The sequence below is a fragment of the Balaenoptera ricei genome, chromosome X (genome assembly GCF_028023285.1).
Source record: "Balaenoptera ricei isolate mBalRic1 chromosome X, mBalRic1.hap2, whole genome shotgun sequence".
In the NCBI taxonomy this organism is placed as follows: Eukaryota; Metazoa; Chordata; class Mammalia; order Artiodactyla; family Balaenopteridae; genus Balaenoptera; species Balaenoptera ricei.
This window is the reverse complement of record NC_082660.1, coordinates 100,391,877-100,411,907: the sequence shown is the minus strand read 5'-3', so window position 1 is coordinate 100,411,907 and position 20,031 is coordinate 100,391,877. Positions and strand designations below refer to the sequence as shown.

At 41.8% G+C, this 20,031-nt stretch overlaps 1 protein-coding gene across 1 annotated transcript in view; it reads left to right on the top strand.

The window, feature by feature from the left end:
* The first annotated feature begins 1,187 nt into the window (after positions 1-1,187).
* The window catches only part of DCX (doublecortin), a 102,874-nt gene continuing 84,030 nt past the window's right edge, over positions 1,188-20,031 (top strand). Inside the window, exons 1-2 of the mRNA XM_059910456.1 lie at positions 1,188-1,571; positions 10,055-10,395. Of these exons, the coding sequence (XP_059766439.1) occupies positions 1,208-1,571; positions 10,055-10,395 (705 nt within the window). The 5' untranslated portion in view covers positions 1,188-1,207. The remainder of the gene's footprint in view (positions 1,572-10,054; positions 10,396-20,031) is intronic.

Here is a 20,031-nt window from a genome sequence, read left to right as displayed (position 1 = left end):
TCCTAGGCTGTCACTACCTTTGCTAGCGTTTGGGGCTTCTGTTGTATTTGGTTTCATATTGTGATTTTCTTCCTTCCTTCCTTCCTTCCTTCCTTTCTTTCTTTCTCTCAGCAGAAAGGGGGAAAGCAAATCTGACAGATGACCATCTTTTGCCTCAGCTAACACACATGGGCAATAGACAAATTTGGGGTGAATTGCCTGCTGTGAGGGCAAAATGCCCCTTCATTCAGGGTAGAAGCCCAGAACAATGAAAGGTGTGCTTGCTTCTAAAGGTCCCATATGCTGTTAAAGGATTCATTTGGGAATCTTTCAACAATTAAATGATTCCATTAAGAGGTGGGGCTGCATCATTGTTGGGGGTGGGTAGAGCACATAGAGAAGGGGGGGGCGGATACCAGGAGTAAAGTAGAAGTAATAACTCATTAAATAACTGATTTTTCTAATCCTTTTTTTTTTTGCAGCTTATTTCTTGTGAATCTCGGATAGCTGCACCAGCTTGGTGGGGAAGGGGTTTGATGAATAGCACAAAGACTCTGGCTATTCCCTAGAGGCCGTCCCTTTAAAGGAGAATCCCAGTTTATTCTGGGGGGAGGGGATGCACACATTAGAGTAGGAAAGAGGGTTTGGGATAAAATTAAAACACTCCCCTTCATAGTCATTTTACTAAGATGCAAAGATTGCTTCCTGAGCTGGAGATGCTAACCTTGGCTAGGTCCTTCTGTTCCCTTCAAGGGGGATTTTGTCAGGCTGTGGATTCATTTACAAGCGTTAGTCATGTGGGCATGTGTGAGGAAACAGATGCCAGTTTTAATGTATTTAGCCCGAAGTTACAATTTGATAGGAGCCAGTGTCAGGAAGTCCCAGGATTTTAAGCTATTTCAAAATCCCTCCCTCTCCTGTGTTTGGAACAGTGCCAGAAGTGCCTCCCTCCCCATCTCTCACCCCAATGCCCACAGCCAGCAGCACCCCTCCAGCCCCTCCTTCTTTTCTATTAAAATCAATATTCCTGCAGGTCAGGGGCAAGCAGCAGATGGGTCACGGGCTTTTTTCAACCAGTTCTTTTCACAAGCAGCAGATTGCAGATCTGGATCTGGCTAATATTTGAATTCCTTTCTTTTTTTTTTTTCCCTCCTCACCCCTTTTTCTTTGCTTCTTTTCATCCCCACCCTTTTCTCCAACACTCAGGTCTCTGAGGTTCCACCAAAATATGGAACTTGATTTTGGACATTTTGATGAAAGAGATAAGACATCCAGGAACATGAGAGGCTCACGGATGAATGGGCTGCCTAGCCCCACTCACAGCGCCCATTGTAGCTTCTACCGAACCCGAACCTTGCAGGCACTGAGCAACGAGAAGAAAGCCAAGAAGGTACGTTTCTACCGCAATGGGGACCGCTACTTCAAGGGGATTGTGTACGCTGTGTCCTCTGACCGTTTTCGCAGCTTCGACGCCTTGCTGGCTGACCTGACACGATCTCTGTCTGACAACATCAACCTGCCTCAGGGAGTGCGTTACATTTACACCATTGATGGATCCAGGAAAATCGGAAGCATGGATGAACTGGAAGAAGGTAATTCAAGGAGTGGGTGGTGGCCCTTAGTGGGAGGTGGCATCGTTAGTTACGGGTACGTTTCTTGGATTTTTTATTAAAAGGAATTGGGAAATGTGTTTGTAAAAACACAAGGTTGCTGCTTAGACTTCTAATTCTATAGGCATTGACAGAATCATTAGCCATTACCCTTCATGGTCTTCAGTTTCGGCTGGCGTCGAAGTGGGGCTGGTGATGATAATGCATTGTGTTTATCTCCCAGGGTATACAAAGAAAAATCTGAATTGTGTCATTTTCTCTAGAATGTGTTCATAGTTAACTCTAAATAGCACTATTGAGGCAGACCATAAAACCATTAGGGGTATAAAATGAGGAAGGAAGATTGGTTGGGTTAACAGAGAGAAAATATTACATGCTAATATCCTTTGAACTGCTGAGAGACTCTTTGTGAATTGCAACTCATGGAAATACGCACCCTAAAAGCTGGACTTCCTGGACCTATTCACAAAGGATTATACTTTTAGGTAAGTGGTCACTGCTCAGCTGTTGCTTCTAAAAAGCCCACTTCAGGGTGTGTCCCTAAGGCTGAGGTCATTGAGAGAAATACCAAAAAAAGCTGTAGGTATGCCTGGTATTTTAATAAAGACTATTCCTATTAGAATAGGAACTGACTCACTGTACCTAAATCTGTTTAAATCCTTTTCAGATTTTGGTTTTGCAATCGAATTTTATGACAAGATTGCTGAGAATCCTGACAACCTGTGTACCCAACTCAAAAATAGGGAAAATCCCAGCTCTTACCAAAACTTGCCCAGCCATGAAGTCTTTTTTGTGATCATTTAGAAAAATAGATCCTGGGACATGGTCTTAATATTTTACTTTATCAAATCAAGTATTTTGAGGATGCCTCCCTACCCCACCTTTTAATGGGTGTAATATATGTGATCAGTTTAACCTGACAATACTTTAAAGGACAGCACTCAGGAGTGGTGATAATGAAAATGTTCCCCCCAAAACCTCTTCCCACTGTCCAGCCCTCCCTCCTCATTCTTTCCATTCCCCCAAGCAAAGATGGGTTTAGAACAGGCAGATCTCTCTGAAACAACCGGCAAGGAAGGAGAAACAGCACATTCAAGGACTTGGTATGGATGGGAGTGCCCCGCCTCTGCTTCACTGCTTCTAGGTTTCTTGTGTTCCTAGACAAAGGAGCATGAGGGCTTCCCGTGTGCAAGACCACATTCTCGCAAGTAGCTGCTGTTTCTCAAGTCAGGTTGAGTGATTTGGGGCTAGTTACTTATAAGACAGTGTCCATATGGCTACTGGATCTGGGTCTCGGGGTTCAAGTCTGTGGTTTTTCTCCAAGCTGACCTTGAGAAACAATGCTCAGGAGGCTTAGATTATCAGGTGCTGGATGGCCAGGTAGAGGTTAATCTTAGGCTTCTTCTGAACACTGAAGGATTGGCCATCCTAGCAAATATCTTAAAATAAAGGAGAGTCAGGGCAAACTTGAAGGACTTGAAGCTAGGCTGAGGGAGCTGTCCAACAGCGTAATCGATAGGGTGTGTGTCTTTTGTCACTGTAAAATCCACATCTCAGTCAAACTGGAGGGGTTTCTCTGTAATAATTTTCATAAACAAAGCACCCTGAATCACCCAGTATGTCCTCATTTCCACTAGCTGCGATCTTTTAAAGACCACAATATATGCTCGGGCAGAATTCTGAATCAAGTGACATTGTATTTGGAGCAAGGATTAGAATGTTCTTGTGTCTGATATAAGAGTGGTATCATACACAGATTGCCCACTCCCCCAAATCCATTTTTTAACATGTCTTGCTCAAGGACTAGCCCTTGATATTGATTTTCCTCCCTGGATTTCTGTGTGTGTGTGTGTGTGTGTGTGTGTGTGTATTGGAGTGTGTGTTGTGATAATCTTAGCTCAATATAGGTAATAAATACAATTTTGAAGACTGCAGCTTTCTTTTCTCTTGATCTTTTGAGTCCTGCTAGATTGGACTCCTCTTCTCATCTACCACTCCCGGGTGCAGTAGTAGTACTTCCTGGTGAATTTCTGGACTATGCAGAATGTAAATAAGGCTCAGTTGCATTTATCCACAAGTCACGTACAACCACAAACTGCAGTGGCCCTCAGTGCCCTTTCAGTACTGAGTATGGCCCATTCAGTCAAGGAAATTCTGGGGTATCTCTGGGACAGCATTGAGAAATGTGACCAATATCCCACTACCACAGAGCCAGATGGGAAAAGGTACAGATATGAAGAGGGTAAAGAAAAAGGGTCTTTTTCTCTCCTATTTTTTGTCCTTTGCAACTGTAGGAATGGAGGACAGAAGTCCTTTACTTTCTTCACCTTTGGAAGAGGTTAAAAGAAAGATTTTAAAATAGTAATTCATACATGTTGCTTCCCAAGAGACTTCAAATTGAAAAGGTTTGGAAAGGTCCCTGGGTGAAGAGTCAGAGGCATTGGGTTCTCATCTTAGAGGCAGAAGATTATAATAGGAAAAGAAATCTTTGGAATCCGATTTGGTTCAAATTCCAGTTCTGCCACCTGCTAGCTTGTGTGAACTCAGGGGAAACCATTTAGACTCCATGAGCCTCAGTTGTTCATCTGTAAAGTGGGAATAACTGCTTTGAGGATTAAATAAAACAATGGATACGAAGTGTTTAGTGTTCTGCCTGGCCCATGATAGCATTCAATAAAGGGTGGCTGGTACTATTTGAGTCATCCTAGTTTATAGCTGGTTAAGCTACATGACTCTAAGTTTGTCCTTATCATCACTGTGACTAATGTTCTCTCTTTTTAAAACAACGTAAAAAAACCAACTTTATTAAGGTATAACTTGCATACTGTAAAATTCACCAACTTAAGTGTACAGTTCAATGACTTTTAGAAAATTTACAAGTGGTGAGACCATCACCATAATCTAATTTTATACCATTTCCATCACCCCAAAAAGAAACCCTGTACCAATGAGCTGTCACTGCCCATTTCCCGTATTCTCTCCAGCTCTAGGTGACAACTTATCTACCTTATGTCTCTACAGATTTGCCTATTCTGGACATTTTATGTAAATTGAATCATATACTATGTGGTTTTTTGTGACTGGCTTCTTTCGCTTAGAAAATGTTTCCAAGGTTTGTCCGTGCTATACCATGTATCAACACTTCATTCCTTTTGTTTCTGAGGAATAATATTTCATTGTATGTAGAGACCACATTTTGTATATCTATTGTAATATTCTTATCTGTAAAATGAGACTAGTAATACCTGCCTTCTTTATCTATTAGAGTGATTGTGAGGATAAAATTAGATGATAAATATGGAAACACATTGACAAGGTAAAACTACAGCTACAAGGGACTATTATTGTTCATGATGTAAAAAAAATAATAGTAATAAGAAAAATGGTACAGATGAACCTATTTGCAGGGCAGGAATAGAGACATAGACGTAGAGAACGGACATGTGGACACGGGGGGTGGGGAAGGGGAGGGGGGGACGAATTGGGAGATTAGGAATGACATATACACTACCATGCGTAAAATAGATAGCTAGTGGGAACATGCTATAAAGCACAGGAAGCTCAGCTTGGTGCTCTGTGATGACCTAGATGGGTGGGATGGGGGGTGGGTGGGAAGGGAGGTCCAAGAGGGAGGGGATATAGGTATACATATAGCTGATTCACTTCATTGTACAGCAGAAACTAACAACATTGTATAGCAATTATACTCTAATAAAACAATATGATGATGCTAGTGAAGAGTTGGAATAGCCAGTGGCTCCCAAACCTGGCTGCCTTTCAGAATCTTTCAGAGCTTTAGAAAAATATCAATTCCTGGGCCACACCCTGGATTTGTTGACTCAGAATTTTCAGGGCTAGTGCTCCAGAGTCTGTTTTCACAGATTTCCCCAGGTGAGTCTTATGAGCACTTAAAGTTGGGAAGTACTAGATGAAGTGATCTTGACGGTCCTCTTCAGCTACGTACAATGGTGGGAATTCCTAGGAATACATAAATCTTTGTTTTTGTTTTTTGATTTGTAGATCTTAAAGGAATAATGGAGCATAGAACATACTATGTTTCCAAATGGCCACATTATTAAGCATTTAGCCTAAAATAAAATGAAATAGAAAGCAATTGGTTAATAATCACTCTGGCCTTGTGGCACTCCTTTGTCTAAATGCCTCTAGTCTACTGTCTGCTGCTAGATACTGAAAGTATTAAGGGGGGGACCATTTTGGACCAAAGTCAGGTTATCGATGTCAGCTTTCCCACAGCTCCTTGGGTACACAAACAGTCTTCGTGAAGCCAGACAGAATGTGGCCATATATGTATTAGCTATATTCCCAGTGGGTCAGTGAATGAAATCCACCAGTGACTTTTCGTTTGGTCTTGTTTAGTCTTTCACTGGAGAATTATTCTTTCTTCATGTACTGTCTGATTCCTTCCCCACTTCCTTGTATGTAAGTACCCAGATCAATCTTAGGGGTGTCCTTTTGAGCATTATTATGCAGACCATGGGACAGAATATTTACAATTGTGACAGTCTTGTTGGAAGATCTGTATGGTGACACCAGCTATGATCCACTTTCTTTGCCATAGCTCATTTGTTCCAATGAGATGAAACCACTTTCTCAATTTATCCTCTAACTACTAAAGCAAGCACACTGCCAAAGACGAGGATTTTAAGATACCTGGGAGAGTGATACATCACTAATAGATCTGATAATACAATAAACTGCCATTGAATATTTTCCTTCTTGAGGGAGAAAGCCCAGGAAAAGAAGAGAAAGCCCAGGCAGAAGTGCTTTTGCACTGAGCAGCTATAAACATGTTTAATGTTTTTGAAAATGGAGCTCTCCTGAAAGTGAAGGGAGGTAGACATTAGGTCATCTTGAGCCCATAGCTTGTTCCCTTCCTGCCCTTTCAGCTGTGCTTCCATGACTTCATTTCCTTACCCCCTCGCCCTGAAGCAGATTGTCGATTCCAGCAAATTGTCACCTTGCTTGGCTCTGAAGCCAGCTTTCCTTCTAGGCTTCTAATGAGTGGGAAATGGCCCCTGGAAGCTGTGGCAGGATGGGAACCCAGCTGTGTAAAGGTGCAACACACCTCACCCAGCTCCAAGTGCCAGGCAGCTGGACGTGCAGGAAAGCACCGAGCTCTGGCAGCACACGTTGCAGACAATTGCAAAATCAGAACCAGGAAGCTTTGGTCGAGAGAAGCAGCACATTTGATGTCTTTCCAGTAGTACAAGGGGAGAGTCCTCAGTGGTGGGCACCTACTTCTTTTCTTTAACATGTAATTACCATAACAACTTTATCTCCTAGAGCCTGTTTGAGATGGAAAAGAGAAGAAAATTCCTTCTTATAGACCTTAAGAGCTGGAAGGGACTTAGATGTCACCTAGCACAATAGCTTCAATTTGTAGACAGAAAAGCTGAGACTCAGAGATTAAATGATTTGCCTGATGTCATACAGCTTGTAAATGCCTGGCTGGGATTTAAATCCAGGTCTATCTGACTCCCCCTCAACCACCACAGACATCCTGCCCTCTGCTAGGGGATGCAGATAACGGGGGAGGCATGTGTGGGAGCAGGGGGCGTATGGAAAATCTCTGTACCTTCCCCTTAATTTTGCTGTGAACCTTAGAGCTGCTCTAAAAAAAAGATAGTCTTAAAAGATATTCTGCCCTCAGTGTGCACCAGCAGAGGCAGCAAGTGGCTTTGCTAGGTGTTATCCATGAAGCTACCACATTTGGCCTTTGACGCAACTGGAGGCCTCCTTTCAACCAGCAGGAAATATGATCTTTGAAGCCTGGGTCCCGGGCAGTGCTCATGTTATATAATGATTCTAGCTCAGTTCCAAGATGGTTGCCCTTGCTGCTGCTGCTTTTCTTTCCTTCAGCTTCTACTCTTCCTCTTTTCATCTCCTTTCTCTCCACCCTTTCTTCCTCCTTTCCATCTTGGCCCGTTTTTCTTGTTCTCTCTCTATTCCTTCAGGTTAGGGCCTTAATAATAACGATAGCTGGCATTTATCAAGTGCTTACTATGTGGCAGACTCTGGGCTCAGCCCTGCAGATCATGCATCACCTGCTCTGAGCCTCAGAACAACCTTAAGAGGTAGGTCTTGTTACCATCATCCCCACTTTGCAGACAAATAACTGAAGCCAAGGGAGGTTAGTTTGCCCAAGGGCACACAACTAGGAAATATTGGGGAACCCCATTGTGACTGGCATCACATCAGCTGCCCTTTTTCCATTACTTCATATTGGGGCCGAAAGGAAAGAGAGTGGAGAGACTAAAATGCACTGTTGGAAAGTGTTCAACATAGATTTGGCTGAGAGCTGGGCCCTCTGAAAAGTTCTTGGGCGCCATATGATACTATAGCTGTCTGCCATCATGTTCATTTTCATGTGGAGTGGTTAATCATACTCATAGTTCAGAGGCTTAAGAGGTTTAAGAGATGGGAGCAAAAAAAGTCCAGAGTCCTAATAGGGCTGCACAGCTGACTCTCCAGAGGAGACTGTGGATGAGTGAAATCATAAATATATAGCCTCATACATTTGCACACCACCAGTTGTCTGACAGAGTTTTAAAGTACATGACAAATTACGGAAAACATCTGACTCAAAGGCAGTGACCTCTTGGAAGGTGCCCGTGCATCTGGTAGAGTGCCATTTCTAGGGTATGGGGAATACTGGCTGTGAATATATGGGGGAATTGAGAGGGTCCCTTCATCCTTTAAGTCAAAAATTAAAGGCCACATCCTCTAATCACTTGCGTAGGATTGGATTAGCCAGTGGCAGCCAGAGAAATTAGGGTTTCTTTTGGCTGCGGTCTTTGACCGCCCCATCCTGGCTGTGCATGCCTGCACCAGGTGCAGGAGTGAGGGCCCGTGCTCATCTACAAACCATGCCTTGGTCCCCTTGTCAAGACAGAACACCAGCAGCATCTGGGACTCAGAGCAGTGTTGGAAGCCACTTTGCATACGTTACAAGCCACTTACCTTCCCGCTCCACACACGCATATAAATGTCCTCAAAGGTGCCCTCCAGACTCTCACCGAATCTTCTCTGAGCACTAACCGAGAAATTTATCAATTAACACGACTTAAAAGGCTTTGGTGCTACAGCAAAGCAATCAATATTTGCACAGGGACTGAATCATCAGCCCAGGGTTTGTGAATGTCTCTGCTCGGTTCTCCTGCTGAGACCAAAGGAAGAAGAGCCATCAGATTATAATTGTGTTTAATGCTTCCTTTGCAAGGGCTCGGGTTGATTGATTGATTGATCGATTTAGCGTTATTACTGATGAGTTAAGCCTGATTAAATCCCACTGGTTTTCTGCATCTCAACCTCTGGATGAACTTTTGTATACCTTGAGGGTAATGTGTTTTACTCAAAAAATTCAATCTTTTCCGATAGTCTCTCCCCCAGGCTGAGCCTACCTCTCTTCCTCTTTTCTCCAGCTTCTAGTCCCAGGTGTCTAATCCCCTCCTCTTGCCTCTGGCCCCTGCATTGCTTCCGCTGTACTAGTCATTTCCTCTAGCCCATGGTAAATGTGAAAATTACACTAGATCCCTCCAATCCATAAATCAGGCTGTACGGTGTATTCTCACATCTCCACCTCATTACTTGTGGCAGCCAAGGGTGAGCAGTGGTGAAGACGGCCCTGAATACACCGAGCTAGTGTGTGGCATTCAGGAAGATGGAAAGATGAGGGGTGGGTGGTGGAAACAGGGGAGAGCATTTCTCAAGCAAGAGCTAGACTTGCAAACACAAGGAATAGTGTGTGTGTGTGTGTGTGTGTCTACAGGTTGTTATTTAGATAGTTTCTCCACCTGGGTATGGGGGTAAAAGACACAATTATACACACATACATACATTCACCACACACACACATTTCACATTTTAGTATTCTACTGCTTAGCCATATACTCTGTACAAAGTACAATCGGGCTTCTTGGCGAGTTTGCCCTGTATGCCCAATACACAAGGTTACTTTGGTCACTTTGACTTGGAATAAAAATGTATTGATTTTGAAAGTTCTCTTCAGTTCATAATATAACAAATAGGGCTGTGAGTCCAGAAATAGGACAGGAACATTAAGAAAGAGACGTGTTAAAAACGCTCTAGTAATGCCCCTAGACATTAACACACATCCTAGGAGTTAATGTAAACATTTCAATTCAAATGAAATCATATCAAGCTTGAGAACCCCACTTGTTGGATTATACTTAGGTATGTTCATTATCCCTGGGACCCTTAGCTTTACAGGATTTTTTCATTATGATGAAGAATAGTTTGCTGATTACTTGCTCTTGAATTTGAATGAGCCAAGTTGTTAGAGGGCCTAATTAGGAATTGCACATGAAGTTTGTTATTATCACCATTTTTCCAGAAGTCCTACTCCAAGGTCAGTGTGTATTAGTTTGGTTAGAATAGTCCGTATACCTGCTGTTAAACTAATCACCACTTATTTCTTCCCTTAGGGGAAAGCTATGTGTGCTCCTCAGACAACTTCTTTAAAAAGGTGGAGTACACCAAGAATGTCAATCCCAACTGGTCTGTCAATGTGAAGACATCTGCTAATATGAAAGCCCCTCAGTCCCTGGCTAGCAGCAACAGTGCCCAGGCCAGAGAGAACAAGGACTTTGTGCGCCCCAAGCTGGTGACCATCATCCGCAGTGGGGTGAAGCCTCGGAAGGCTGTGCGTGTGCTTCTGAACAAGAAGACAGCCCACTCCTTTGAGCAAGTCCTCACTGATATCACTGAAGCCATCAAACTAGAGACCGGGGTTGTCAAAAAACTCTACACTCTGGATGGAAAACAGGTAGGTGCTTTATCCCCCGATTACACCTCTTCTCATTTGTTCTAAATCCTTGGCTGACCGTCTCATACCTCGGACATCATTTCTGGTTGGGAGACCCTTCCTCCACCTCTCATCAGCCCTACCTGATATATTATGTCTCATTTGGGAGAAAGGTCTTTTCAGCAGACAAAGCAATGGACCAGGAATGTGAGGCTTTGAAATTCAATCTGTTTCTGACTCACCAGGTAGAATGGTCACTTATTAGCTTCCTTATCTGCTAAGAAAAGATGTGTTGGAGCCTAGGTCCTACGAACTCCTTGGAATATGAATTTAGCTAGTGCATGATGCAACCTGGATGGTTCAATGTATGTGACTAGAAATGAGATTTGCCCACTCATTTCTTCTTAGATACTCTTACATTGGTACTCAGCATCCATTCTGATGAAAAGAGGTGGAAGTGACCCTCATATTCTATGAAAGGAGAATATGAAGGGAAGCACTGAGGTTTCTGGTTCGTTGTCTTTGCCTCACACTAGACCACATTTTTTCTCTCTCCCTTTTCCATGTGACATAGCTGTCTTAATCTGGTTCCACTGATGGTTTGTGTGGAAAGGGACTATTTCAGGATCCTAAAATTAGCCCAAGAAAGATGGTGCCATCTGTTTCTCTCCAAATCAGGTTCTTCATGTCATTGGTTATGCTACTAAAGTGCCACCTATATTAATATCTGGGAAAGAATGCAGCCAGGCGTCTCCATCAGACAGATGCACCATTCTCTTGAGCACAGGGAGCTGTAAATATATGACAAAAAATGTTCCAAGGGAATTGGAACAGTGGCTGGTTTCTTTGGCTCTAAAGAGAATCCTGGTCCCTCATCAGACAAGACAAGTGTGGATTATTATCAGTCCATACTTTCTACCTCTTAAAATACCTTTGGTGTTTGAGCAACTATATAGATTCTTAAAAAAAAAATAGATTCACCATATGAGGATGATGAGTGTTCAAATGCAGAACTGTGCCTCCTCCCATAATTTCTGATATATACTGTGTGCTGCAAGATTTTAAGTTTCTGGGAAAAACACGAACTCATATGCATGGTAATTTGGATAAATGTGTGGCTTCTATCTGAGAGAAACCTGGAGGTATTGGTTGTATGTGATCTGTGTTTGTTGTACCACAGCAATGGGTTTATCTGCGATGGGAAAAGTTCTAACTCTTAAGCATCTAAGAATATCTCTTTTTTGAGGACCAAGTGTATGATGAACAGGAGCTGTCCAGGAACAGGATTAATCATCATAAACCTCACCTCGGAGAAGTAGGGTCTAGGAATTTTATGATCAGTGGATCTTAGAGTTGAGGGTGACCTTAACTCTAGAAGCCATGACATTTAATCTCCCTCCTATGGCAAGGATGTACTCTACAGTCATTTCAATTTCATAAAACAGCCCATTTCACTGTTGAACAGCTGTGATTTTTAGAAAGATTTTTCTAACATTAGGCATAATTCTGCTTCCCTGTACCTTCAGCCTCTTGAAGAAGTACAGGACAAATACAAATCAAGGATGTAAGACTGGGATTTAGAAGACTTAGTTTCTAATCTGGATATTGCCACTTACTCTGTGACGTTGGGCTAACCACGTAACTGTCCTGAGGCTCACACTTCTCCTCTGTACAAAGGGGCTAATCACACCTGCCCTACCCATGCGCACAGGATTCTCATGAAGATCAAATGAAATCATGGATATGAAAGCACTCTGTAAATCACAACACGCAATGTAAATATGTATGCATACAGTTCATCATTGAGATAAAATATGTAAACTGCCAGACAATTTACATATATATTAATAAATGTTAGCACTCTTCCCCCTACTTTACCTTCATCATTCTTACCACAAATTTCCAGCGTTCTGTGGGATGTACCATACCTCAGCATTCTGTGATTGTTCCTAATAATAAATAAAGGGACACCTCCACCTCTTAGGTAAACAAGCTGCAGTCCAGTGATGGGTGGATTTTCATCCTACAGCAAGCTTTCCAACTCCTTTCAAGCATTGGTTCTCATTTCTTTGAGGAGCACGTTAGGCAATGCCAGAGTATGATATGGTGTGTGTACAGACACGTCAGGGAGGGGTGTGCAAGGGAGCAGGCATCGGTGCCTCTGCATGTACAGTTCCTTCTCTTTACAATGTCTCCCTCTGCCTACCCTGACCCCTGGGGGTCATCTTTTAAGCCCTACTTCAAATATCATGTTATTTCTGAAAACTTCTCTGTCTCCACCATGCAAAGTTAAAGTAATCTTAACCTTTTTTTTTTTTTAAATGCTTAGCTCCTGGTTCATGGTGGATGCTCTATAAATGTTTGTTGACATAAGGAGATTCTCACATGGCCCAGGTAGCTGTTCTGAGAAGCCCTCTGTTTTCAATGTCCCAGACGCTATCCTTAGGTCTATCAGAAGACACAGGGGGGCTTCCAAAGGAGTGCATATTCCACCTGGGCAGCTCCGATCTATTACTCACTTGGAAGTCACTGAGAGCAGACTTTTTTTTTTTTTTTAATTTTTATTTATTTATTTTTGGCTGTGTTGGGTCTTCGTTTCTGTGCGAGGGCTTTCTCCAGTTGCGGCAAGCGGGGGCCACTCTTCATCGCTGTGTGCGGGCCTCTCACTATCGCGGCCTCTCGTTGCGGAGCACAGGCTCCAGACACGCAGGCTCAGTAATTGTGGCTCACGGGCCCAGCCGCTTCGCGGCATGTGGGATCTTCCCAGACCAGGGCGCGAACCCGTGTCCCCTGCATTGGCAGGCAGACTCCCAACCACTGCGCCACCAGGGAAGCCCGAGAGCAGACTTTTAAAGCAGTTTTTCCCAAAGTGTATTCTGAGAACTGCCCCCATCTCCCCACCCCCAGGAGCTCTTCATAAAAGGGTTTTGTGGTCAAATAAAGTTGTGAAATGCTGCAAATTATATGCCTTTCTTAGAGATTCACATTGCTCATTGGCACATTAAATTCTGTTCTGAGAAGTCCTGCAGAAAGGAAACCCATTTAATTTAGACCCGGGACTTCCCAATCTTATTTAACCGCAAACATAGGGAATACACAGATACACGCACACACGCACACATACACATGCTCTCTAGGAGCATACTAGGAAATGCTGTTTACAGAATATGCTGAATGATTAGGAGCTAACTCCTCTAACCTCACTGGTATGCATGGGGTAACCCACAAATCAAACATTGCTGTGCGGTTACAGCAAGGACATTAAATAACAAAATTTGGGGGTGCAAGGACAAAACCTACTAATTACAAAATAGGTGCTGAGTATACTGAAATTTGGTGCCAAATTCAAAATTTTGGAGCCCAGCCCATCTCCCAGTTCTAGTGATGACAGCCCTAATGTTAACACCTGTCAGTCACTTTGATTACTGGTGGGTATTCTTACTACTTGGGAATATGATCTTCCTCTGTGCAGGCTGAAGGCACATGTGTTGCAATGGCTCGGACTTGCTTGGATGAGATTCCATGCCTGTCTTTGGCTAAATGTGGCACCAGGCAGAAAGGACAAAGTATGGCCAAGGCTATTTGTTATGGAACGTTTTTATCATGAAGTCAAGGCCATCACTTGGTTTCAGTCTTGCTCTAACTGGATCCCAAACAGACCAAATCAAGTAGTTTTCTCCCCCATTGTTTAAATAATGATCAGTTAAAACAGCCCAGTTGATTATACCAGCTTTATTGTTGCTTCTGTTCTCATGTGTGCCATTTGACTGATTGGCTTATGCTGATTGATAAGAAATCTGCGGACATGGCTCTCATCTCTTTCTGTTTTTATTTTGTGTGGATGTGCTTTTGGAGCCTTTGATCTTTTCAGGGCTTATGTTTTGCCGGTATAGAAGACCAGTTTCCTCAGAGATATTTGTGGTCTGTGTAGGCAGGGAAGCTAGCCATCGCTAGTAGGACGAGGTCCCAGTTTATTCCTCACCTCGATAAGAAATTGCTAATGGAATAAGGAGTAGTTAGTAGGGCTCTGGCTACTCCCACGGGCTGCAATGGATTTCTAGGAGGTCAGGGAAGACACGATGAAGAGTTAGATGACGATGTATATTAGTTCACTCTCAGGTGAAGTTGTTCTTTTGATTCCTTGGCAGCTGGAGTGATTGAAGTGTGTTGACAAAATTATCCAACTATTAATTTCTATAATCAAGTCACATATGGACCTTTATGCTTAAACGTCATGGATGCATAAAAACTGGAACCCAAATTTCTGGTTCACTTGGTAGTAGTGGCTCAGTAGATACATGGTCTAGCCTTAAATTCATTTCTGTAAAGCACAGGGCATGGTGCTTCTGTTTGTTAGAGATGCAGAGCTTTAATAACAGACATTTAGCTTTTTGGCATCTTACACAGGGCTACAGCTGGTCCTCACACCATCCATTTTTATTCTATACTTATTGGCATCTCTATTCTCAGTTTTGTCCATATTCAGGTTCTGTGCAAAGATTCACTGTTGCCTCAAGATCCCTGCCTAAGGGATAAGTATGGCCTTTAGGATTTGTGTTAGCTTTGTTGGGCCAGTTTTAAATTGGATGAATTTATTTTGCGTTTCTGTCTATATCTTTCTAGTACTAACTACTTGAACCAGGAATTTTAGGTCTCAGAATAACAGAAAAGAGGTTTAAGCTGATTCCAAGATTACCCATAGCCTTGGAAGCTAGAACAGGAGTTTTAAGAAATGTTTTGAACCATAGGATGGTAGAATAGGAAAATGAGAGCATGAAGGATGTTTGAACTGCTGCTAAGTATTCCGGGAAAGACTTGCCCCTTCCATCTTGCTATACTAAATAACTGGGTGCTGGAAGCACAAAGGTAATTGCAGGAAACACAGGAAGACAAGTTGGATTTAGCCTTGGAAATGTTGAGTGCATTTCCCAAGGTGGATGTGACTTTATTTTGCTTGTGTAGCCGGTTTTTCTCCATGCCCCCCACCTCTGCCCCCTTCAGCCACATCTGGTCTTACTTATACTCCCTGGCCTCCAGGTCTCCCAGAACCAACCTCTCTCTCCTCCTAGTGCTGTGTCCTGTTAGTCAACCTTGGGTTCAATAGAAAAGGCCACGTGGACATAAATTATGCCCCAAAAGGGAGGTCATTTATCATTGACCTTCGCTTGAGAAGACCAAGGCTGGAAAGGTAATGTTTGCATTACCAAAAGTTCCCCCTCCTCAACCTTCCACAGATTTGATTCCTGGAGACAGGATTTGAGAGGATTGGCTTGAACGTGAAGTAGAAAATAGCAAAGAAGGGAAGCCAGGTTGGGCTCTTTGAAAGGAGGTAGTTTGCAAACTACCTTGCTATATGTAATATAGACTTCAAGATGTCTCACACTGAGGTAGATTTTATGCTTTAAAAGAAGGCTTAAGGGAATTTGCTGGTGGTCCAGCGGTTAGGACTCAACACTTTCACTGCGGTGGCCTGGGTTTGATCCCTGGTCGGGGAACTAAGATCCTGCAAGCCACGCAGCATGGCCAAAAAAAAAAAAAGATGGAAGTGGCCAAACATCGAATATGCTGTTGTTCTTCTGGAAAGAAAGGACCAAGTGTAGTCTGGTGATTGTTTATTTCTTCAGTAATTTATCATCTTAGAGTTTTATTCTTGATGAGCTGCTCTTGGCTCTGAGCAGTGATTGAGCTGGGGCTTGGTCCTTTCAATCGAAAGCTTTGGCACAGTATTCCAGTCTCCCACACTGACTAGTCTATCAATATCCAACATTAGCATATGGAAAGAGCCCTAAACTGGGATTCAAAGACCTGAGTTCTCGTCTTCACTGTGTTCTCCACTAGCTATGTGTTATGGGGGCCAATCACATCTCTTCTCTGGACCTCAGTTTTTGAGATAAGTACATGACCTATAAGAGTACTTCTGGCTCCATGTTAACAGAGTATTCATCTTACAGTGTTGCTTCTGTTTAGATATTTTTCACTAAGCTGCTACTCTTCTCAATGCCCTCCACCTCTCTATGCTCCTAGGATCTCCAGCCTGATATAGTAATCACCATGGTGGATATGTTGTTTTCTAGGATGGTCCCTAAAGGTATTTGCACAGTTCTTATGTTCAGATCTTTCCTGACACCTGTGATGACATGACCAAAGAATATTTTCAAACTTGTAATTTTGATTTGACCTCCTTTTCTTTCCAGTGTGGATGATATGAGAAGCAGAGGGTGGAGAAATCACAAAACAAAGCAAGATGAAAGCCAGCCTGCTAACTGTCAAGCATTTGACAGTGCCATTATTAAGGTGTCTTCAACATAGTGGTGCTATTTTCAGTGCTGTAAAGAATTATTGACAGTGGGAGAGGTTAGCATCAGAGCTATTTCTTGAGTAAACTGAGGAGGATCATTAACTGGGGACTGATCCAGGGATGCAGGCTGTTCCATTAGCAGCCATTGAAGTAACTGGCCTCTTGTTCTTTACTTTCATCTTTCTCATTATTGCCATTCCCTCAAAGTGGAAGAAAATGCGTTTTCTCCAAATACGGTTTTAAAAATAGCTTCATTGAGATATAACCTCCATACCATACAATTCACCCATTTTGTGTACAATCCAATGGCTTTTAGTATGTTCACAGAGTTGTGCATCCATCACCAGGATCAATTTTAGAAAATTTTCATCACCACGAAAAGAAACTCTACACCCTTTAGACATCATGCTCCAATCCCCCAGTCCCCCCATTGCTAGGCAATCACTTATCTACTTTCTGTCTCTACAGATTTGCTCATTCTGGAATTTTAATGAATGAAATCATGCCATACGTGATCTATTGTGGCTGACTTCTTTACTTAGCATGTTTTCAAGGTTCATCATGTTGTAGCATAGCACTACTTCATTCCTCTTTATGGCTGAATAATATTACATTGTATGGATATACCATACATAAATAAATATAGATTTATATAAATATAAAAATAAAAAATATATATATTTATATAAAATATATTAAATGTATTTAAAAACAAATATAAAAATAAATATTTTATTTATTTATTCATCATTTGATGGACATTTGGGTTGTTTCAACCTTTTGGCTATTATGAATAAAGCTGCTATGAACATTCATGTTCAGATTTTTATGTGGACATATGTCTTCATTTATCTTGGGTAAATACCTAAGAATAGTATTGCTGGGTTACATAGTATGTATATGTTTAAAATTTTAAGAAACTGCCAGACTATTTTCTAAAATGGCTGCACCATTTTACATCCCTACTAGCAATGTATGAGGATTCCAGTTTCTTCACATCTTGCCAACACTTGTTATTGTCTATCTTTTTTATCAGAGTCATTCTGGTGGGTATAAAATGGTATCTCATTGTGTTTTTTTTTATTTGCATGTCCCTAATAACTAATGATATCAAATGTATTTTCACATGCTTATTGGATATTTGTGTATCTTCTTTGTTAAACTGTCTATTTTGATCCTTGCTGTTTAAAAAATTGAATTGTCTTCTTATTATTGAGTTACAAGAGTTCTTTATATATTCTGGATACAAGTCTTTTATCACATATATGTAATTTGCAAATATTTTCTCCCAGTCTGTAGTATGTGTTTCCATCTTTTTAATGGCTGTCTTAATTTTTCAAGAGCAAATTTTTTACATTTTGGTGAAATCCAATTTATTAATTTTTGTGTATGGTATGAGGTAAGGGTCAAGGTTTTGCTTTTCTTCCTTCCTTCCTTTCTCTTTCTTTCTTCCTTCCTTCCTTCCCTTTCTCCCCCCTCCCTTCCTCCCTCCCTCCCTCCCTCTTTCCTTCCTTCCTTTTTTTGCAAATGTATATCTGATTTTTCCAGCACCATTTGTTGAAAAGATAAGATAGGTTTTTAAAATTTTGAATTTTTTTTTAAATTAATTTATCTATTTACTTTTGGCTGCATTGGGTCTTCATTGGGTTGCGCGGGCTTCTCATTGCAGTGGCTTCTCTTGTTGTGGAGCATGGGCTCTAGGCTTGGGGGCTTTAGTAGTTGTGGCTCTTGGGCTCTAGAGCACAGGCTCAGTTGTAGCACACGGGCTTAGTTGCTCCCTGGCACGTAGGATCTTCCTGGACCAGGGCTCAAACTTGTGTCCCCCGCATTGGCAGGCGGATTCTTAACCACTGCGCCACCTGGGAAGCCCTTGAATTTTTTTTTTTAAACATCTTTATTGGAGTATAATTGCTTTACAATGGTGTGTTAGTTTCTGCTTTATAACAAAGGGCATCAGTTATACACATATATATGTTCCCATATCTCTTCCCTCTTGCATCTCCCTCCCTCCCACCCTCCCTATCCCACCCCTCTAGGTGGTCACAGACCACCGAGCTGATCTCCCTGTGCTATGCGGCTGCTTCCCACTAGCTATCTATTTTACGTTTGGTAGTGTATATTTGAATTTAATCTGAGAGTTAGAAATAGCAGTGGCCCATATATCCAGCGAGTACCTTGAAATCAAAAGTTAGCAGCCAAATTCTCTTAAGTTTTCTAGAACTTCCAAGAACTGTGGATGTGAACTAATGGCACAGAAGTTTCTCCTATATAGGTGCTCTGGAACAGTGACTCAATCCAAAGCTACAAGAGTGAGGTTGGCTAAGCCTCACTAAGTAGAGAAAAACTAGAGGGCTCAAGAGAAGTTAAAAGTTCCTTGGCGGTGCCCCCTTGCTCTAGACTCCTGATGTTCTCACCCCAGACCCATCCAAACCTGCTTGTTTCCATGTCCTATCCCTTCAGGGTAGTGTTAAGCAGGATTGGGGCAGAGGAGTAAGGAGATGCCAAGAATTGCTTGGATTACTTTTTTTTGGTAAAAGCTTAATTGAGATATAATTCACATACCATATACTTCACCCATTCAAAGTGTACAATTCAATGATTTTTTAGTGTATTCATAGATATGTGCAGCCATTGCCATAGTCAATTTTTAAACATTCATCATCTCAAAAAGAAATCCTATACCTTTTAGCTACCAATCTCCTACCCCCTATTTGCCCTAGCCCTAAGCAACCACTAACCTACTTTCTGTATCAATAGATTTGCCTTTTCTGGGCATTTTATGCAGATGAATCTCACAATATATAGTCCTTTGTGACTGGTTTCTTTCACTTAGCATAATGTTTCAAGGCTCATCCATGTTGTGGCATGTATTTGGATTTCGTTCCTTTTTATGGATGAATAACATTCCATTATATGGATATACCACGTTTTATTTATCCATTCATTGGCTGATGGACATTTGAGTTGTTTCCATCTTTTGACTACTATTACTAATGCTGCTAAGAACATATGTGTAAGTTCTTGTGTGGACATATTTTAACATCTTTGTTGTAGTATAATTGCTTTACAATGGTGTGTTAGTTTCTGCTTTATAACAAAGTGAATCAGCTATACATACACATATATCCCCATATCTGGACATATATTTTTATTCTCTTGAGTATATACCTAGTAATAGAATTCTTGGGTGCTGGGGTTTCTCCTGTTGCCTAACCACCAAATTCATGTTTCGAAAGCACGTACCCAAAAGGATGCTCCAAACAAACAAATTCACACTCTTTTATATGTGTAGAGATTTGGCTCAGAGTTCTTGCCTAAACAATATACTGGAAGGAAACATGAAGGTCCCTTTAACACTT